Source organism: Hyperoodon ampullatus (assembly GCF_949752795.1).
Source record: "Hyperoodon ampullatus genome assembly, chromosome: 1".
Taxonomy (NCBI): domain Eukaryota; kingdom Metazoa; phylum Chordata; class Mammalia; order Artiodactyla; family Ziphiidae; genus Hyperoodon; species Hyperoodon ampullatus.
This window is the reverse complement of record NC_136914.1, coordinates 163,017,696-163,036,530: the sequence shown is the minus strand read 5'-3', so window position 1 is coordinate 163,036,530 and position 18,835 is coordinate 163,017,696. Positions and strand designations below refer to the sequence as shown.

At 38.2% G+C, this 18,835-nt stretch overlaps 1 protein-coding gene across 1 annotated transcript in view; it reads left to right on the top strand.

The window, feature by feature from the left end:
* The window catches only part of CLNK (cytokine dependent hematopoietic cell linker), a gene marked incomplete at both ends in the record, with an annotated part of 173,838 nt that overhangs the window by 139,411 nt on the left and 15,592 nt on the right, over nt 1–18,835 (top strand). The window contains 3 exons of the mRNA XM_079711583.1: nt 1,417–1,498; nt 5,458–5,498; nt 17,468–17,601. Of these exons, the coding sequence (XP_079567709.1) occupies nt 1,417–1,498; nt 5,458–5,498; nt 17,468–17,601 (257 nt within the window). The remainder of the gene's footprint in view (nt 1–1,416; nt 1,499–5,457; nt 5,499–17,467; nt 17,602–18,835) is intronic.

Genomic DNA, 18,835 nt, shown 5'->3' with positions numbered 1-18,835 from the left:
AATCTGGTGATACCTTCATGCCCACCTTTGGGATACTGTTCACCATTCACTTAGAATGATGAGTTATGTCCAGAGCCGAAGGACCTGAGCTATGGCCCAAAGAGTTAACGCAGGCAGCCTAGTTTGACAAAGCAACATTGGGCTAAGATTTCAGAGGCTCAACACCAGCCGTCTATGTGTTTTGGCTAAGTTGCACTGACTCTGTGAGTCTCAAGTCTTCTCTTTTTACATTGAGGAAGTTAGACTGGAGCGGGACCTAATCTGGGTTTGTGGATTCCCAAGGGTTTCTGATGGAGGAGTGAGGGTCTGTTGGCAATTCTAAATAATTTTAAAATCTAAAGGAAACTGTGCCCTTTTCCACAATAAAGCTCAATATCCCACTGAAATGTTGAGGAGTTGTTGCCTCAGGCTTCAGTGATTATCAACCCAGCAATGTGACATTGATCAGCTCACAGAGGTGGCTGTTGATGACCTGAAATGATTTGATGGGGTGTATGACTAGTGGACCAGTCACTGACTCCAATCACTTTTCAAATAATGACAGCCTTTCAGTCAAAGGTGTTGAGTTTGTGATCAACCTTGGACACAACACAGAGTAACAGCCAAAATTAAGACATGTCAGTGTTTATGCTTCCTTAACTTTACTACTTACCACTGCAACTGGAAGAGTGTTTTATGGGATTCCCTAACATAGTATTATTATGTGCCCTTGGTAATTCTGGATGGCTAGTTAAAATCTATCCAGGATGAAAAGTAAATAAAAAGTGGTAACACCAATGACATATGTAATTACTGAATAAGTCCAGTTCCGGTGGTTGTCAAAACTTTTCAAAACTTGAAGATCAAAGGAGAACAACTGAGAAAACGCACATCTGGTGGGAACAAGATGGAAACCGCTGGTCTATAATAGAATCCTGGGAGCTCCCCTGCCCTATCACAGGAGAGATAGGAGAATTCAGGTGTGCCTGGGTCCACATCAGGCATCCCCCTACCCTACATTGCTCAGAACAGTTCTTAAGTTTAACATTTTTGTTTATGTTTCTATGTAAGTTTTCATTTGAATGGAGAATTCAACCTCGGTCCACTTCCACTTCAAGCCCTTCCAATACCAAATACCTTCCAATGAAATATTCTATATTTTGGCAAGTTCAAGGATGAGTTCCAGATTTAATATTTTTATAATATTATTGAATATTCAACACTCAAAGCAATTTTTATAGCCTCAGGGAGAAGCCTGTCCCAGGAGCCAGGGTTATTGCAGAACACGTGGGTTACAGTTTCCACTAAACACGAACAGCTTACTCTTAATAATCAGAGATTACTTGGATGAAATTATAGCAGTTCTGGTAGACTTCTAATGGTCCCCAATCATTTTCCTTTTGCAACCTGCCCAAATTCTGTGATGCCTTCACACAGTTCCTCATCATCAGATGAAGCCTGAATTATCTCACCTGTCACAAAACCAAAGTCCTCAAGAGATTCCTCTTGCCATTGCCAGGTAAGGAGCCAGGAATCCCTAGCTGGGTCCCAGCTTGGGGGTCAGGTCATGTGTTTTCTGGGATGATGACTCACAGAGGCTTCCTGAGAAAGAGAAACTCTGGCCTTTCATAATGAGGCCCAGTGTTGAGACCCCAGGGAAACCTGTGAATCGCAGTTGTTGTTGAAGTTAATGACATTGTTCTTCCTGCACTTTATAAGTGATTGACTGCATGTTAGAAACGATATTTGAAAACATGGATATTAAGTAAGGAGGATTAACTGGAATGGAGGCTAGTCAACCTGGGAAGAAAAGTTGGCTTTTCTAACTAGTCTCAGTGGATAACACACAGAAGCTGACGATTACTTTGGAAAAGCACTTTATAAATGGCCAGGGGTTGAAAATGCCATTATCTGATTAAATACTTGCCTGATCAGGTTATTGTGACAAATGTCATCCCAACAGAAGAGTCAAGGAAACTAGTAAGGCTCAGGCTGGTGATTCATTGGCCAAGGTCACGTACATTAGTGGTAGCTTCCTTAACATACAGTCTCTAAAATTAATGCCATCAGGCCCTCCTGACCCCAGTCTGACCAGTGGCTCCAGCTCAGTTCATGTCACTCTCCACCGCCTCCCAACACAGGACATTTGCATGTGCTATTACTCTGCCTATAACACCACACCCCCATATTTCCCTCTCTCCACCCTCTCCCTACTTGGAAAACTCCTCTTTATCCATCAGACCCCAGCTTAAAGCCACCCTGAATACAAGAGGTAGTTCTGACCCATTCCCCAGAGGGAATAAATGAGGCCCAGAGAGACTGAGTCTCTTGCCATTGAAATCAAGTCCAACTCCACTCTTCAGTAGCCCATCATGCCTACACTGACTTGATTTTAAAAATGCAGCCCATAAATCTTGACTTTCCTTAGTGCCTGCCCACAGTTAAGGTGCTCTTTTTTTATTTAATAATACACTGTTTGTGATGGAATAGAGTATTGCTTAAGAGGGAGCCCCTGGAATCATACTGCCTGGCTTCCTCACTTACAAACCACGTGGCCTTGGGCAATTTCACTCACCTTCCATGTGAAGCTGAGAGCAGGGCCAGACCTGTTCAACCTGACCATGTGCCCGCTAACCACCAGCTCTCAATGCCATTGCCAGGTCCTATATGTTAGGGGCATGGTCTCCATCCCCCACTCCCTTCCTCTCCCTCACTTTCTTGTCCTATTTCACACCTTCAGCAACTTTGTTCTCAGTCTTTGACCTGTGGACATTAGGACTACAGTTTCATAACTCTTATTAGGCTGTTTTCAGTTTAAGACCCAATCTGACACAAAACTCTTGCCCATACAATAAGTACATATTCTTTCTTAATGTAATTTTCTGAAAGGAAACAAAAAACCATCATATTATAGTGAAAAGATAATGAGATTTTAGTTGGGCCCACATCTGTAGTAGTTGTTATTCAGTGTGGTTTGGCTTCTTTTGTTTGTTTGTTTGTTTATTTGAACAAAGTCTCCTGATTTTTCTTTCTCTCTTAACTGGCTGCTTCTTCTAAGTCTCCCTTTTAGGCTTTTTCCCAAACTGACCTCTGAATGTTGGTATTCCTCAGATCCTTCTGATGTCCTTTTTTCTATCAGTAAGAGTGTAGTCAGTTCATCCATCCCTACAGTGTCAGGGTCAACTCTATGTTGATAATTACTAAATCTCTATCCTCTGCCCCAACCACCCTTCTTAGCCCCAGACCCATATATCCAGCTACCCAATGGGCAGTTTTCCTTAAATCAGTGACAGGTATCTCAAATTCAGTGTTGGAAACTGAACTCTTCATTTCTACTTTCATTTCCGGACCAACTCTCTCCTCCTACAAACTTTCTCACCTCAGTAAATGGTATACTGTCTTTCCTATCTTTACTCTTCCCATCCAAATCATTAAAAACTCCCAAAATTCTCAAATCTTAACTCAAAACGGGTCTTGAGTCTATCCATTTCTACCCATTTCCCCAGCTCCCAACATAAACCAGCCACCATCAACTCTTGCTTAAATAGTAGCCTTCTAATGAAACAGTAGCCTTCTAATGATACATCTTCATACCCTACCTTCCATCCATAAGGAACTACTTTCTGGTCTCTTGAAGAATAAGCCATGTTTTCTTGCCTTTGAGCCTTTGCACCTGCTGTTCCCTCTGCCTGGAACACACCGTTACTCCTCACCAATCTCCTATTCACCTTTCAGAAGTCAGCTCAGTTAGCATATGTCCCAGGAAGACTTTCCTGAGAATCAAATCAATTTTGTCTGGATTAAGTGACCTTCTTCTGCTACCACAGGATCTTCTGCTGTGCTCACCTCTATCGTGGTGTTTACCCCACGTTGTGATTATGGTATAATCGTGTCTTCCCTCCATAACTTAAGCTGCTTTAGGGTAGAGGCCATGTCTTATTCATTTGCTATCCCCCAAAACATACCATATACTTAGAAAATGCTCAATAAATGTTTATAAAATGAAAGAATTATCATTTCTATTTTAGTTTAGGTAGTTTTTTTTTACTTATATTTTTATAAACTTTGTACACAAAACCTAGAATATCCTCAGAGGATATTGCTATTCTCTCAACATTTTCTAAAAATCCTGAAAAATTAGGGCAATGAAATTTTGCTATCTGTGATTTTTCTTTTCCAGATATTTAACAAAATTGTACACTGGCTCCTAGTAAAGGGATCCTGGTTTTAACAGAATCAAAGGCTTAGATAGCAGGAGAAGTCTAACCAGTGATGACAGCACAGTGTGGTGGTTCAATGATCTAATGGCATTTTTATCTACCAAGCAAATCATAAGACCCCAGGCTTCTGTGGAGATAACCAAAACCAGATATGTACTCAGTTGATTTCATTGATGCTGGAAAAGGGCTAGATTTCATTGAATTAACCCAGAGGCTTTATTCAATTGAACAGTCGTGGCATAGAGCATGCTCCATGTAATTAGATTTAACTGTAGGAGCACCTAGAGTTTAAAATGATGATGCCAACAACAATACAAAATGAACCAGAAAATCAGAGCTGAGTGTTACACAAAGCCAAACATTAAGGAAAGCGCCAAGTAAAGCCATTGGTAAACAGTCTTTTCTTTTTTATATAAATCTATTTATTTATTTATTTATCTTATTTTTGGCTGTGTTTGGTCTTCATTGCTACACATGGGCTTTCTCTAGTTGTGGCAAGTGGGAGCTACCCTTCGTTGCGGTATGCGGGCTTCTCTTTGCTGCAGAGCATGGGCTCTAGGCGCATGGGCTTCAGTTGTGGCATGCAGGCTCAGTAGTTATGATGCATGGGCTCAGCTGCTCTGTGGCATGTGGGATCTTCCCCAACAAGGGCTTGATCCCATGTCGCCTGCATTGGCAGGTGGATTCCTAACCACTGCGCCACCAGGGAAGTCCCAGTAAACAGTCTTGGTAGCATCATTATTGTGTTTAGAAATGCATATCATTTTATTGCCTTTTATTATGTTTTTATAATCCCTTTTTCTTTATCAATTTCCTTGTAACAATCCACACAGTTTTCTTACCTAGCTCACACTAAGAAGGAATAAAATAATTTCTATTCTTTTCTTCTTTGCTATGGCTGACTCTCCTTCAATTGGTAAACAATTACTATAGAGTAGGAGCCCCATCCAGCCACGTAGCATTTTCTATAGTGACTCTAGCTACAAGGCAAGTCTAAATTCATAGCTTCCAAAAGTAAAGACTTTTGATGTGTGCTCACTGAAGTGACATGGAAGGAACTTATGTGGGTAAGTCACTTTGTTCCATATCTAATGTTCACCTGTATTGAGAAAGGAAGGAACCAGCATTTTATCAACCTTACAAAACAGACAATTTTTCATCCGGTAAAATATAAAGTGCTTTGTAAATATGACAGGCCATGAATACTGAACCAGCGTGGGAAATACTAATGTTCTTTCAATCGTAACATTTCCTTTAGCTCTTCATTCGTGACTCACAACCACAGTGTACAAAACAGAGGTAAGAACACTTTATGAAAGAATTATAAAATAAGTAGGTTAAGTCATACACTGCTATATTCCTGCACCGTGACTTAGGTTTTGTGAACCTCAGAGTTTCCGAGCTGGTGCATGTAGATGTAATTCGCTTGTTATCATTGATAGGCAGCATTGCATCATGTTAATATAATGTTTATCCATAGTTAAATATGATCACTTAGGTGTTTCCAGTTTTTTCCTCTTATGAACATTAGTTTGTTGTGAACAATATTGTTGATGTCTTCCCCTGTGTATAATATGTACATGTTTTCCCAAGTACTTAATACGATAAGTTCTTTTTCTAAGAGTGAAATGGCCACGTCTTAGAATATTCCTCTCTTCAGTGGCACTAGATGTATTTTCCAATGTAGACGTATCACTTTGTTTCACCAATAGCGTATGAGACCCCATCGTTCCCCATCCTTTCCAACAGTTGTTTTTTGGCAAACTTTTAGTTTTTGCCAATCCATTGGGCGTAAAATAACTTTATATTAAGAAGAGTCTGTGAAATGGAGAAAATAAAATTGACCTCTCTTACTAATTGATTGTAAAGATAAAAATAAGAAGGATACCATGTCCATGGAGATATCAAAAGCAGCATATAAATATAGTGTTATATTACTGTTGATGATGGGTTTTGATATTGTTAGTATTATTTGGCCCAAACTAGATCTGTCATTTTTTTTTTCTTTCTTTCTTCAGTCCTATGCCATGGAGATTCTGTGTTCAGGTCTAATCTTTTGATTTCTCTCTGCTGAGCCACAGGAGAGGGCTTTAGGGCTGGAGAAAGTGAACCCCATGGGATAGAGTAGGAAGGCTGAGGGCTCTACTGACCTTGGTCCCAGTTCTGCCTCTCTGAGCTTCACCCTCATCTATCCATAAAATTCACATAATGATATTAACTCACAGGGTTAATACACACACACACACACACACACACACACAGCCCTTGCTTTGCACATAGTAGGCAACTGACACATTTTAATATCCTTCCTTCTTTTTTGCATTCCCTTTCCTTCTCCAGGGATTCTCCACCTAACTGATCCTGTGAGACCAAGAGTTTCCTCCCTGGCCTCCATCATGTCTTTATTTCTCTTCTGCCCTATGCCATCTGGGCCTTAGATTGCAAAACCAATATGGAAAACTAATTTGGCCCATGTACACATTGCTAATAAGAGTTTCCCAAGAGATAACTCCTTTTCTAAAGTGAGATGAACAAAGGGGGCTGTGATTAACCCAATGGCTCAATTCCTGGAAATTAAATGATAGGAACAGTAGTCCTGGAGGCCAGATCTTGGTGTATGAAAATGAAAAGACTTGGAGTATCCAGGTGGAATGTCCAAGGCCTGAATAGGCCCAGAAAGGGCTTTACTGATGGGGGTTTTGAGAATGGAAATGTTGCAGAGATAGAGAAGCAGAATCATAGATTAAAGAGGAATCCAGAGTCTTAACCTGAAAGACAAAATCTTGCACAAATAGAGAGTGGGGACCTTCAAGTTGATGGAGGAGTAAGATATGGAGATCACCTTCCTCCCCATAAATACATCAAAAATACATCTACATGTTGAAAAACTGCTACAGAACTCCTACTGAACACTGGCAGAAGACCTCAGACTTCCCAAAAGGCAAGAAAATCCCCACATACCTGGGTAGGACAAAAGAAAAAAGAAAAAACAGAGACAAAAGAATAGGGATGGGACCTGCACCTCTGGGAGGGAGCTGTGAAGGAGGAAAAGCTTCCACACACTAGGAAGCCCCTCCACTGGCGGAGACTGGCGATGGGCAGGGGGGAAGCTTCGGAGCCACAGAGGAGAGTGCAGCAACAGGGGTGCAGAGGGCAAAGCAGAGAGATTCCCACACAGAGGATCAGTGCTGACCAGCACACAGCAGCCTGAGAGGCGTGTCTGTTCACCCACTTGGGCGAGTGGGGGCTGGGAGATGATGCTCAGGCTTCAGAAGTCAAACCCCAGGGAGAGGACTAGGATTGGCTGCGTGAACACAGCCTGAAGGGGGCGAGTGCACCACAGCTAGCTGGGAGGTAGTCTGGAAAAAGCTCTGGACCTACCTAAGAGGCAAGAGACCATTGTTTCGGGGTACGTGAGGAGAGGGAATTCCTTCCCTGCCTGCCCACAGAAGGCAGAGCACCGCCTAAACAAGCTCCAGAGATGGGTGCAAGCTGTAGCTATCAGCTCAGACACCAGAGACAGGCATGAAACCCTAATGCTGCTGCTGCAACCCCCAAGAATCCTGTGTGCAAGCATAGGTCACTATCCACATGCGCCACCTGCCCCACCGACCCCAGGAGCCTGGCAGCCCACCACTGCCAGGGTCCCATGATCCAGGGACAACTTCTCCAGGAAAACACACGGCACTCCTCAGGCTCTTGCAACGTCACACTGGTCTCTGCCACCTCAGGCTCACCCTGCATTCCAATTATAACTATAGTACCCCTCCCTCCCCACAGCATGAGTGAGCCAGAGCCCCCTAATCAGCCGCTGCTTTAAACCCATCCTGTCTGGGTGGGAACAGAAGCCTGAGGGCGACCTACATGCAGAGGTGGGGCCAAAAGGAAAGCTGAAGCCCAGGAGCTGTGCAAACAAAGAAGAGAAAGGGAAATTTCTCCATGCAGCCTCAGGAGCAGTGGATTAAATCCCCACAATCAGTTTGAGGTACCCTGCATCGGTGAAATACCTTAATAGACAATGAATGTTCCCAAAATTGAGGCAGTAGATTCTGGACACAACTGTAGACTTGGGGTTTGCTGTCTGTGACTGACTTGTTTCTGATTTCTATGGTTATCTTAGTATAGTTTTTAGTGCTTGTTATCATTGGTGGATTTCTTTATTGGTTTGGTTGCTCTCTTCTTTTTTTTATTATTTTTAAATTATTTTATTTTAATTATATTTTTATTTTTTATTTTAATGCTTTTCTTTTCTTTTCTTTTTACTTATTTATTTTTCTTTCTTTTTTTCCCCCTTTTCTTCTGAACTGTGTGGCTGACAGGGTCTTGGTGCTCCAGCCTGGTGTCAGGCCTGAGCCTCTGAGGTGGGAGAGCCGAGTTCAGGACATTGGACCACCAGAGACCTCCCAGCCCCATGTAATATCAAATGGCAAAAGCTCTCCCAGAGATCTCAGTCTCTTTGCTAAGACCCAGCTCCACCCAATGGCCAGCAAGCTCCAGTGCTGGACGCCCCATGCCAAACAAATAACAAGACAGGAACACAACACCACCCCTTATCAGAGAAGCTGCCTAAAATCATACTAAGTTCACAGTCACCCCAAAACACACCATTGTACACAGCACTGTTCCCCAGAAAGAAAACATCCAGCACCACCCACCTGAACACAGGCACCAGTCCCCTCCATCAGGAAGCCTACACAAGCCATTGAACCAACCTTACCCACTGGGGACAGACACCAAAAACAATGGGAACTAAGAACATGCAGCCTGTGAAAAGGAGACTCCAAACACAATAAGTTAAACAAAATGGGAAGAAGAGAAATATGCAGCAGATGAAGGAGCAAGGTAAAAACCAATCAGACCAAACAAAAGAAGAGAAAATAAGTAATGAACTTGAAAAAGAATACAGAGTAATGATAGTAAGGATGATCCAAAATCTTAGAAATAGAATGGAGAAAATACAAGAAATGTTTACCAAGGACCTAGAAGAACTAAAGAGCAAACAAACAATTATGAACAACACAATAAATGAAATTAAAAATTCTCTAGAAGGAATCAGTAGCAGAATAACTGAGGCAAAAGAACAGATAAGTGACCTGGAAGATAAAATAGTGGAAATAGCTACCACAGAGCAGAATAAAGAAAAATGAATGAAAAGAATGGAGGACAGTCTCAGAGACCTCTGGGACAACATTAAACACACCAACATTCGAATTATAGGGTTCCAAGAAGAAGAAGAGAAAAAGAAAGGGTCTGAGAAAATATTTGAAGAGATTACAGTTGAAAACTTCCCTAACATGGGAAAGGAAATAGTCAATCAAGTCCAGAAAGTGCAGAGAGCCCCATACAGGATAAATCCAAGGATAAACACACCAGGACACATATTAATCAAACTAAGAAAATTAAATACAAAGAAAAAATATTAAAAGCAGCAAGGGAAAAGCAACAAATAGCATACAAGGGAATCCCCATAAGGTTAATAGCTGATCTTTCAGCAGAAACTCTGCAAGCCAGAAGGGAGTGACAGGACATATTTAAAGTGATGAAAGGGAAAAACCTACAACCAAGATTACTCTACCCAGCAAGGATCTCATTCAGATTTGACAGAGATATTAAAACCTTTACAGACAAGCAAAAATTAAAAGAATTCAGCAGCACCAAGTCAGCTTTACAACAAATGCTAAAGGAACTTCCCTAGGAGGGAAAAAGAGAAGGAAAAGACTTACAATAACAAATGCAAAACAATTAAGAAAATGGTAATAGGAACATACATATCAATAATTACCATAGATGTAAATGGATTAAATGCTCCAACCAAGAGACATGCACTGGCTGAATGGGTACAAAAACAAGACACATATATATGCTGTCTACAAGAGACCCACTTCAGACCAAGGGACACATATACTGAAAGTGAGGGGATGGAAAAAGACATTCTATGCAAATGGAAATCAAAATAAAGCTGGAGTAGCAATTCTCATATCAGACAAAATACACTTTAAAATAAAGACTATTATAAGAGACAAAGAAGGACACTACATAATGATCAATGGATCAATCCAAGAAGACAATATAACAATTGTAAATGTTTATGCACCCAACATAGGAGCACCTCAATACATAAGGCAAATACTAATAGCCATAAAAGGGGAAATCGACATTAACACAATAATAGTAGGGGACTTTAACGCCCACTTTCACCAATGGACAGATCATCCAAAATGAAAATGGATAAGGAAATACAAGCTTTAAATGATACATTAAACCAAATGGACTTAATTGATATTTAGAGGACATTCCATCCAAAAAGAACAGAATACACTTTCTTCTCAAGTGCTCATGGAACATTCTCCAGGATAGATCATATCTTGGGTCACAAATCAAGCCTTGGTAAATTTAAGAAAATTGAAATCATATCAAGTATCTTTTCCAAACACAACACTATGAGACTAGATATCAACTACAGGAAAAAAACCGTAAAAAAATACAAACACATGGAGGCTAAACAATACACTACTAAATAACCAAGAGATCACTGAAGAAATCAAAGAGGAAATCAAAAAATATCTAGAAGCAAATGGCAATGAAAACATGACAACCCAAAACCTATAGGATGCAGCAAAAGCTATTCTAAGAGGGAAGTTTATAGCAATACAATCCTACCTCAAGAAACAAGAATAATCTCAAACAACCTAACCTTGCACCTAAAGCAATTAGAGAAAGAAGAACAAAATACCCCCAAAGTTAGCAAAAGTAAAGAAATCATAAAAATCAGATCAGAAATAAATGAAAATGAAATGAAGGAAACAATAGCAAAGATCAATAAAACTAAAAGCTGGTTCTTTGAGAAGATAAGCAAAATTGATAAACCAGTAGCCAGACTCATCAAGAAAAAAAGGTAGAACACTCACATCAATAGAATTAGAAATGAAAAAGGAGAAGTAACAACTGACACTGCAGAAGTACAAAGGATCATGAGAGATTACTACAAGCAACTATATGCCAATAAAATAGAAAACCTGGAAGAAGTGGACAAATTCTTAGAAAAGCACAACCTTCTGAGACTGAACCAGGACGAAATAGAAAATATAAACAAGCACTGAAATTGAAACTGTGCTTAAAAATCTTCCAACAAACAAAAGCCCAGGACCAGATGGCTTCACAGGAGAATTCTATACAACATTTAGAGAAGAGCAAACACCTATCCTTCTCAAACTCTTCCAAAATATAACAGAAAGAGGAACACTCCCAAACTCATTCTACAAGGTCACTATCACCCTGATACCAAAACCAGACAAAGATGTTATACAAAAAGAAAACTACTGGCCAATATCACTTCTCAACACACCAGGCAAAACTTCTCAACAACATACTAGCAAACAGAAGCCAGCAGCACGTTAAAAGGATCATACACCATGATCAAGTGGGGTTTATCCCAGGAATGCAAGGATTCTTTAAAATATGCAAATCAATCAAGATGATATACCATATTAACAAACTGAAGGAGAAAAACCATATGATCATCTCAATAGATGCAGAAAAATCTTCCAAGAAAATTCAACACCGATTTATGATAAAAACTCTCCAGAAAGTAGGCATAAAGGGAATTTACCTTAACATAATAAAGGCCATATATGACAAACCCAGAGCCAACATCATTCTCAATGGTGAAAAACTGAAACCATTTCCTCTAAGATCAGGAACAAGACAAGGTTGCCTACTCTCACCACTATTATTCAACATAGTTGAATGAATGAAATTAGAACACTTCCTAACATTATACACAAAAATAAACTCAAAATGGATTAAAGACCTAAATGTAAGGCCAGACACTATAAAACTCTTAGAGGAAAACATAGGCAGAACACTCTATGACATAAATCACAGCAAGATCCTTTTGACCCACCTCCTAGAGAAATGGAAATAAAAACAAAAATAAACAATTGGGACCTAATGAAACTTAAAAACTTTTGCATAGCAAAGGAAACCATAAGCAAGATGAAAAGACAACCTTCAGAATGGGAGAAAATATTTGCAAACAAAGCAACTGACAAAGGATTAATCTCCAAAATATACAAGCAGCACATGCAGCTCAATATCAAAGAAACAAACAACTCAATCCAAAAATGGGCAGAAGATCTAAATAGACATTTCTCCAAAGATATACAGATTGTCAACAAACACATGAAAGGATGCTCAACATCACTAATCATTAGAGAAATGCAAATCAAAACTACTGTGAGGTATCACCTCACAGTGATCAGAATGGCCATCATCAAAATATCTACAAACAGTAACTGCTCAAGAGGGTGTGGAGAAGAGGGAACCTTCTTGCACTGTTGGTGGGAATGTTGATACAGCCACTATGGAGAACAGTATGGAGGTTCCTTAAAAAACTAAAAATAGAACTACCATATGACCCAGCAATCCCACTACTGGGCATATACCCTGAGAAAACCATAATTCAAAAAGAGTCATGTACCACAATGTTCATTGCAGCACTATTTACAATAGCCAGGACATGGAAGCAACCTAAGTGTCCATCAATAGATGAATGGATAAAGAAGATGTGGCACATATAAACAACGGAATATTACTCAGCCATAAAAAGAAACGAAATTGAGTTATTTGTAATGAGATTGATGGACCTTGAATCTGTCATACAGAGTGAAGTAAGCCAGAAAGAGAAAAACAAATACTTCAGGCTAACATATATATATGGAATCTAAAAAAAAAAAAATAATGGTTCTGAAGAACCCAGGGGCAGGACAGGAATAAAGATGCAGATGTAGAGAATGGACTTAAAGACAAGGGGAGGGGGATGGGTAAGCTGAGACGAAGTGAGAAAGTAGCATTGACATATATACACTACCAAATGTAAAATAGATAGCTAGTGGGAAACAGCTGCATAGCACAGGGAGATCAGCTTGGTGCTTTGTGACCACCTAGAGGGGTGGAATAGAGAGGGTGGGAGGGAGACAGAAGAGGGAGGGGATATGGGGATAGATGTATACTTACAGTTGATTTACTTTGTTATACAGCAAAAACTAACACAACACTGTAAAGCAATTATACTCCAATAAAGATGTTAAAAGGAAAATACTGCACAAATTAAAAATAAAGAACAATTAAAGAATGGAACAGCAGTGTTAGTGAAGTGGGATGGTCTTCAAAGACATGAGTCCAGTCAAGTACCCTCTGGCTGGAGTGGATCATTAGTACTGGGGTCATGTAGATTGTTCTCTACTCATCTTAGAAAAAACAGGTTGCTTAAAGAAATGGCCTGGGATGGATGAAGGAAATGTTTTGGCCTCCAGTGCCTTCAAATACCATTAATTCCTTTTTCAGTCAACTAATATCTCACTTTGCTGTACAGCAGAAACTAACACAAATTGTAAATCAACTATACTCCAATAAAAATTAATTTAAAAAAATATTTTAAAAACAACAACAAAAAACAAATATTCACTAAGCACATGGTTTATGCCCCATTGGGCTGGGCCCTAAGCATACAGAATAGAGACAGCCCCATCCTTTAACTACCCAGTGCGTGAACTCTGTGATGCTATCAGCTTACTGAGTGATGTTCATTCTCCTGGGTAAAAATTCCCCCTTGGGTCACCAGTGCTTTGCAGAAATTAGATGTACAGAAAATAGCACACAATCCAGACACACATAGAGTTCTGAGTCTAGTGGGCTCGCTAAAGCTTACTGGTTTTAAGTTGAACGCTTCAGATGAGGGAGACAGTACTCTTCACTTAGACTCATGAAAACTACTTCTCTGTCAATGTAGATATCATTATCCTTATCTAACAAATGAGAAAAAATTTTGAAAATATTCAGTTACTCTTGATAGCTAAGTTACTACTTGATAAACAGACTTTGCTCAATTCTCTGACAAATGAATTCAAGCTAAGCTATTAAGAGCCTAAGTAGATGGATTTCAGGACAAATAGAAAATGATTTTGATATATTGGAAGAGAATCCAGAAAGGTTTGGTGATACTCTAAAATAGTAACATTACTCTCTAAATTTGGGGTGGTGGATGATTTCTTTTCTCTTTTGTTTGTTTTAGTTTTTGTTCGCTAATGTTTTCCTTTCTATCTGCATTTTATAAATGTTCTTTGAAATATATGGCTCTTAGAAGATTATTTTTTAAATTTTATGTAAGGGTAAGGTTAAAATTTGCTAATAAGTATGGAGAGCTGCTTAAAACACAATGGTTTTATTCTACGTTTCAAAAGGAACGTCTAGAGCTGTTTCTCTAATAACACTAACAGCAGTAGCATTTATCGAGTGACTAGTATGGATCAGGCACTGTACTAAGAGCTTCATATACATGAGAATTTTCAAATATTAGTAAATATTGATATCAGTGTGGTTCTACAACCCATACCGTTTTTATTAGGCTACCCTAATTTTATTGCCCACCTACACATTGTTCTCTCTATTGTTCTTCCATTTACCCTGTGTCAACCTCTTTATTAATGTAAGCCTCTATTCTCCAAGTAGGACAGTCCTATTTCTTGAGGTTATAAAACACAAATGCAATGTTTTATATAAAGAAAACTTTCCAAAGATTACTGCCATTACTTAAGAACAAAATCAATTAAATACTTGTAGGGGATTTACATACTCGAAATTTCATTCATTTATTAAGCAAAGATCCATCCAGGCCTTCAGGGGAAATAGCATGGCAAAGTTGTTTTTTTTGTTTGTTTGTTTGTTTAACTCGTTCTCTGAATAGACTACAAATGCACATAGCTGTTTCCAAATTCTTTTTCAAGTAGGATTTTTAAAGATTCAAGCAAGGCTCTCAGAGTTGAAATATATTAAATCAGTTGCCACAATATCATGAAAAATTCATAATCACTGAACTCTATTAGGTATGCCACACAAACTGATAACGAAATGCTGATAATGGTTATTTTTTACTCTGAAGTATGTTTTTACTGTTTCAATCCATGCTGAAAAGATAGCTATGGCCATTTAAATAATGTCTTTATGTATTGATTCACTATGATTTAAAATAAAGTTGTTAAAGTCATTTTTTTTTAAATTTCAATAACTCTTTTAGTTTTCTCTTGGTTAGGATTTGCCTGGTCTATGGTTCTCCATCCTTTCATTAGTGATCCTTTTGTGTCATTATATTTCAGATGTGTAATTAGCACACAACTGGAATTTTTAAACCAATCTGCATCTGATTTTTAAGTGTTAAACTTACACCATTGATATTCATTGTAATTACTAATATTTTTGAATCAATTTTTATATTTTGTTGTGCCTCCTATTTGCCAATTTTATTGACTTTTTTTCTTTTCCTGCCATATATTGGATTTATTTCTTCTTTACTCCTCTTTTTTTCTCTTTCTAGAAAGTTATACAAATTCTATTCTTCCATTGCTTACCTTCAGTGTTTAGCTAAATAAATAAATAGTATGCTTGAGTTTTAAAACTCTGAAGTTCATATCCTCTTCCCAACAATACAACAAACTTAGGATGATTTTGCTCTGATGGTATGGATTCTGTACTGTGCTTGAAAGTAGAGCTCTTTTCCTTATAAAATAAAATTTGAAAAGACAGAGATGTCTTTAGCATTATTCCTATTTTTAGTCATAAATTGGTGAGTGAAATTAACTTACTATGATGAATGTAATTTCAACTTTAATTGATCAAACACTTTTCTAAAACAAACATTTTGATACATGTAATTCCCTATATTCTTAGACTCATCATTAAAAGCCACAATCCTTGGAACCCTTGAAATAGAACTTTCAATATTTCAGGAGAATTCTTTGCTCTTCTTAGTAAGCCTACAGAGAAATTTGGCATTTTGATGACAAAGAGCAGAATAAATATACATACAACTTGCGTTACAATAACTGGCATATAAATATTTGCTAATGTTTAATTTAGTATTTTGCCTCAAAAATATACTGTGTGAATATAACTATTCCATTTTTTTCAAAGCTCTTATCAATCTACTGACCAGAACTATAACTTTGGTTATGTTTTCTAGACTGAATTAAGACTAAATAGCTTATGATTCTGCCTTAATACTAATCACCCCTTTTCCATTTTATATGTTATTACTGTCTAATATTTTATTTTGATATTGTTTTTATGCCCTCAAAGTCTTTTATTTATATACAGTTAATCCTTGCTTTAAATTATTAATATATTTAAAATATCTTTTTTAAGTATTCCTTCTAACACCTCACTCCTTCCTTGTGGCCTTAATTTCTTGAAATTCATTTTTTATTAGTGTTTACTGGAATGACACAGTGGAGATGTTATTTTTATTGAAGTATATAGAGAAAATACCACATCAAAACTGAACAAGTGTTTCAATGAACTTTTTGTATTCTGTTACTTTAAAATCCATCGATCTATCTTCCCTTCTAAAGAATCGTTTACACAGGCATGATTTTGTAGCATCATATATTAGTCACTTGGAAAACAATGGTTCACAGACCTGAGCAGATACTTTCTATGTTAACATATTTTAGTACATAATATTGTTTTAAATCACATTTGCACATAACACCTCCAATCTCATCAGAAAAGTCAAACTGTGGATAGGCTATTCTGTCACGGTGGCAGATACAAGTTTTTCCAAATTCCAGTTTGCACTTGAAAAGTCTAATTTTAAAATTGGCCACAAATACTACCAGTTACTTTCCATGAAGTGACAGGCTTACTTTGTTCATTTTTATTAAAGTATCTGCCAAGTGCCCAAGTCTGAATAATGATAGTTAGTGTTAGTCATTCTTTCAGGTTAAAAATGATGTTCCATTAAAACAAAAACTTATTCTTTTGCATTTAAAAAATGGTGTTTTCTGAGTTGGGAGCAAGCTTGGCTTGTTAAAGAAACTGAACAGAGTTCATTATGGCCAAAACAGTGTGGAGGATAGGGGCTGGATGAAGAAATAAGAGAAAGATTATCTGGGGCCTTATTGACAGAAGTTAAAACGTTTGGATTTTCTTCCAGGTGTAAAGGAAATCATGGAAGGATTTGTGCTGGGGGGCGGGGAGGTGGCAAAGTCAGAATTCCATTTTTTAAAGATGACTCCGATGCCCTAAAGAGGCAGGGGCAAAAGCTGAAGCAAGACAACAGTCTAGAGGAGACTGCTGTCCATAGTGAGATGATGGTGGTACAGACCAAGGTTGCCATAGACACAGGAGGGAGTGATGGGTTCCAGCTCCTTGTCAGAGGGACGCAGTCTGAGACTGTAATGCAATCATATTTAAATGTGAATTTATTTTTCCAGATCATAAAGAAAGCATGCAGTCCTATCCTCCTCAGAGATGTCCGTCTCCAGCTAGCTATGGCCCTCTGGAAAATTTGCTACGTTGTAAAAACACGAGCAGGAAGAAACCCTTCCCCACAAGGTCTGATGAAGAGGTAAAACAGACACTTCTCTGCAATATTTTTCTAGATGAACTTAGCATCTAAAGAGAGCTTTCTTGAACAGTGCTTAAAAGGAGATCATTATGACTGGATCTGAGTTTTCCCCTTCTGGCTATGTATTATTGGGGTTTAATATTTTTTTAAGTATTTTGCTATATAACATTTTGTATTGCATTTCACTAGATTCTTTAACTTGCACATTTCCAGATTCTAAAAGTGCTTTTTAAAAATTAATCCAAAAAATAGAGATTTAGGACTGTTTTATATTTATTGACTCTTCAGTAATCTTTTAGAATTGATGGGGATTTATATATTGCAATTGTTTTTCCAACAAAAGATCCACGTATTTTATGCTCATTTCATTTGAACAGTCTAACAATCATGTATTGAGCACTTATTCTATACCAGACAACCTGCTAGAAGTTATGGTCTCTGCCCCAGAGGAGACGTAAAGAGGAGGGAGAGATGAAAATAGATAGTAGATGGATTCTTGCTTGCCCTTCATTTATTTCCTGGTCTCTTTCTAAAATATTCTCCATCCCTACAATCAGTTTTTCGCAGACCATGTTGCACTTATACTTACCTATATGGGGGGATAAATCTTTCTTTGTAAATTCTATGCTCTTTCCTCAATCACTTTGCAACATTACTTATTAAAGTCTTTCACAATAAGGCACAAAAAGACATGCTTCTTCTGGGTCTCCATCCCATATCCTCATATGCTCAGGGTTCTGCTACAGAGCTTGCAAAAGATTTTAAGCAGAAGCAGAGCACATAGAATATTTCTGTGGTCAATTGCTCATAATCCCTACAGTGTCCCAAGCGCCATTCGTTGTCCTTATATTTACATTAATTTTGACCTTAATTCTAAAAGAAGTTTCATACTGTTAAGTTTGACTTTGGGGAATGTTTTGCACATAATTCTTTTGTTGCCCCTTCTTACAGACCTGGTTTCCTTTTCCTCATCATCTCCTTCATAAGCGCTGGAATCCCAGGGTCCTAACTAGATGTCTATCCAAAAGTTACATCCCTCCCAGAGCCTGGATTCCTCAAGCATGGGAGAGGCTTGCACTAAATAAGGATTGCCTTGATTTCAACTATTTGAATTCACCTTTATCATCTGTGGCCTATCCTTGTACTATCAATAATAATGTTATACTTATTCAAGTTAACTCTTTTTTTCATTTTATATCACTACCCCAAATAGAAAACCAGTATTACATACATA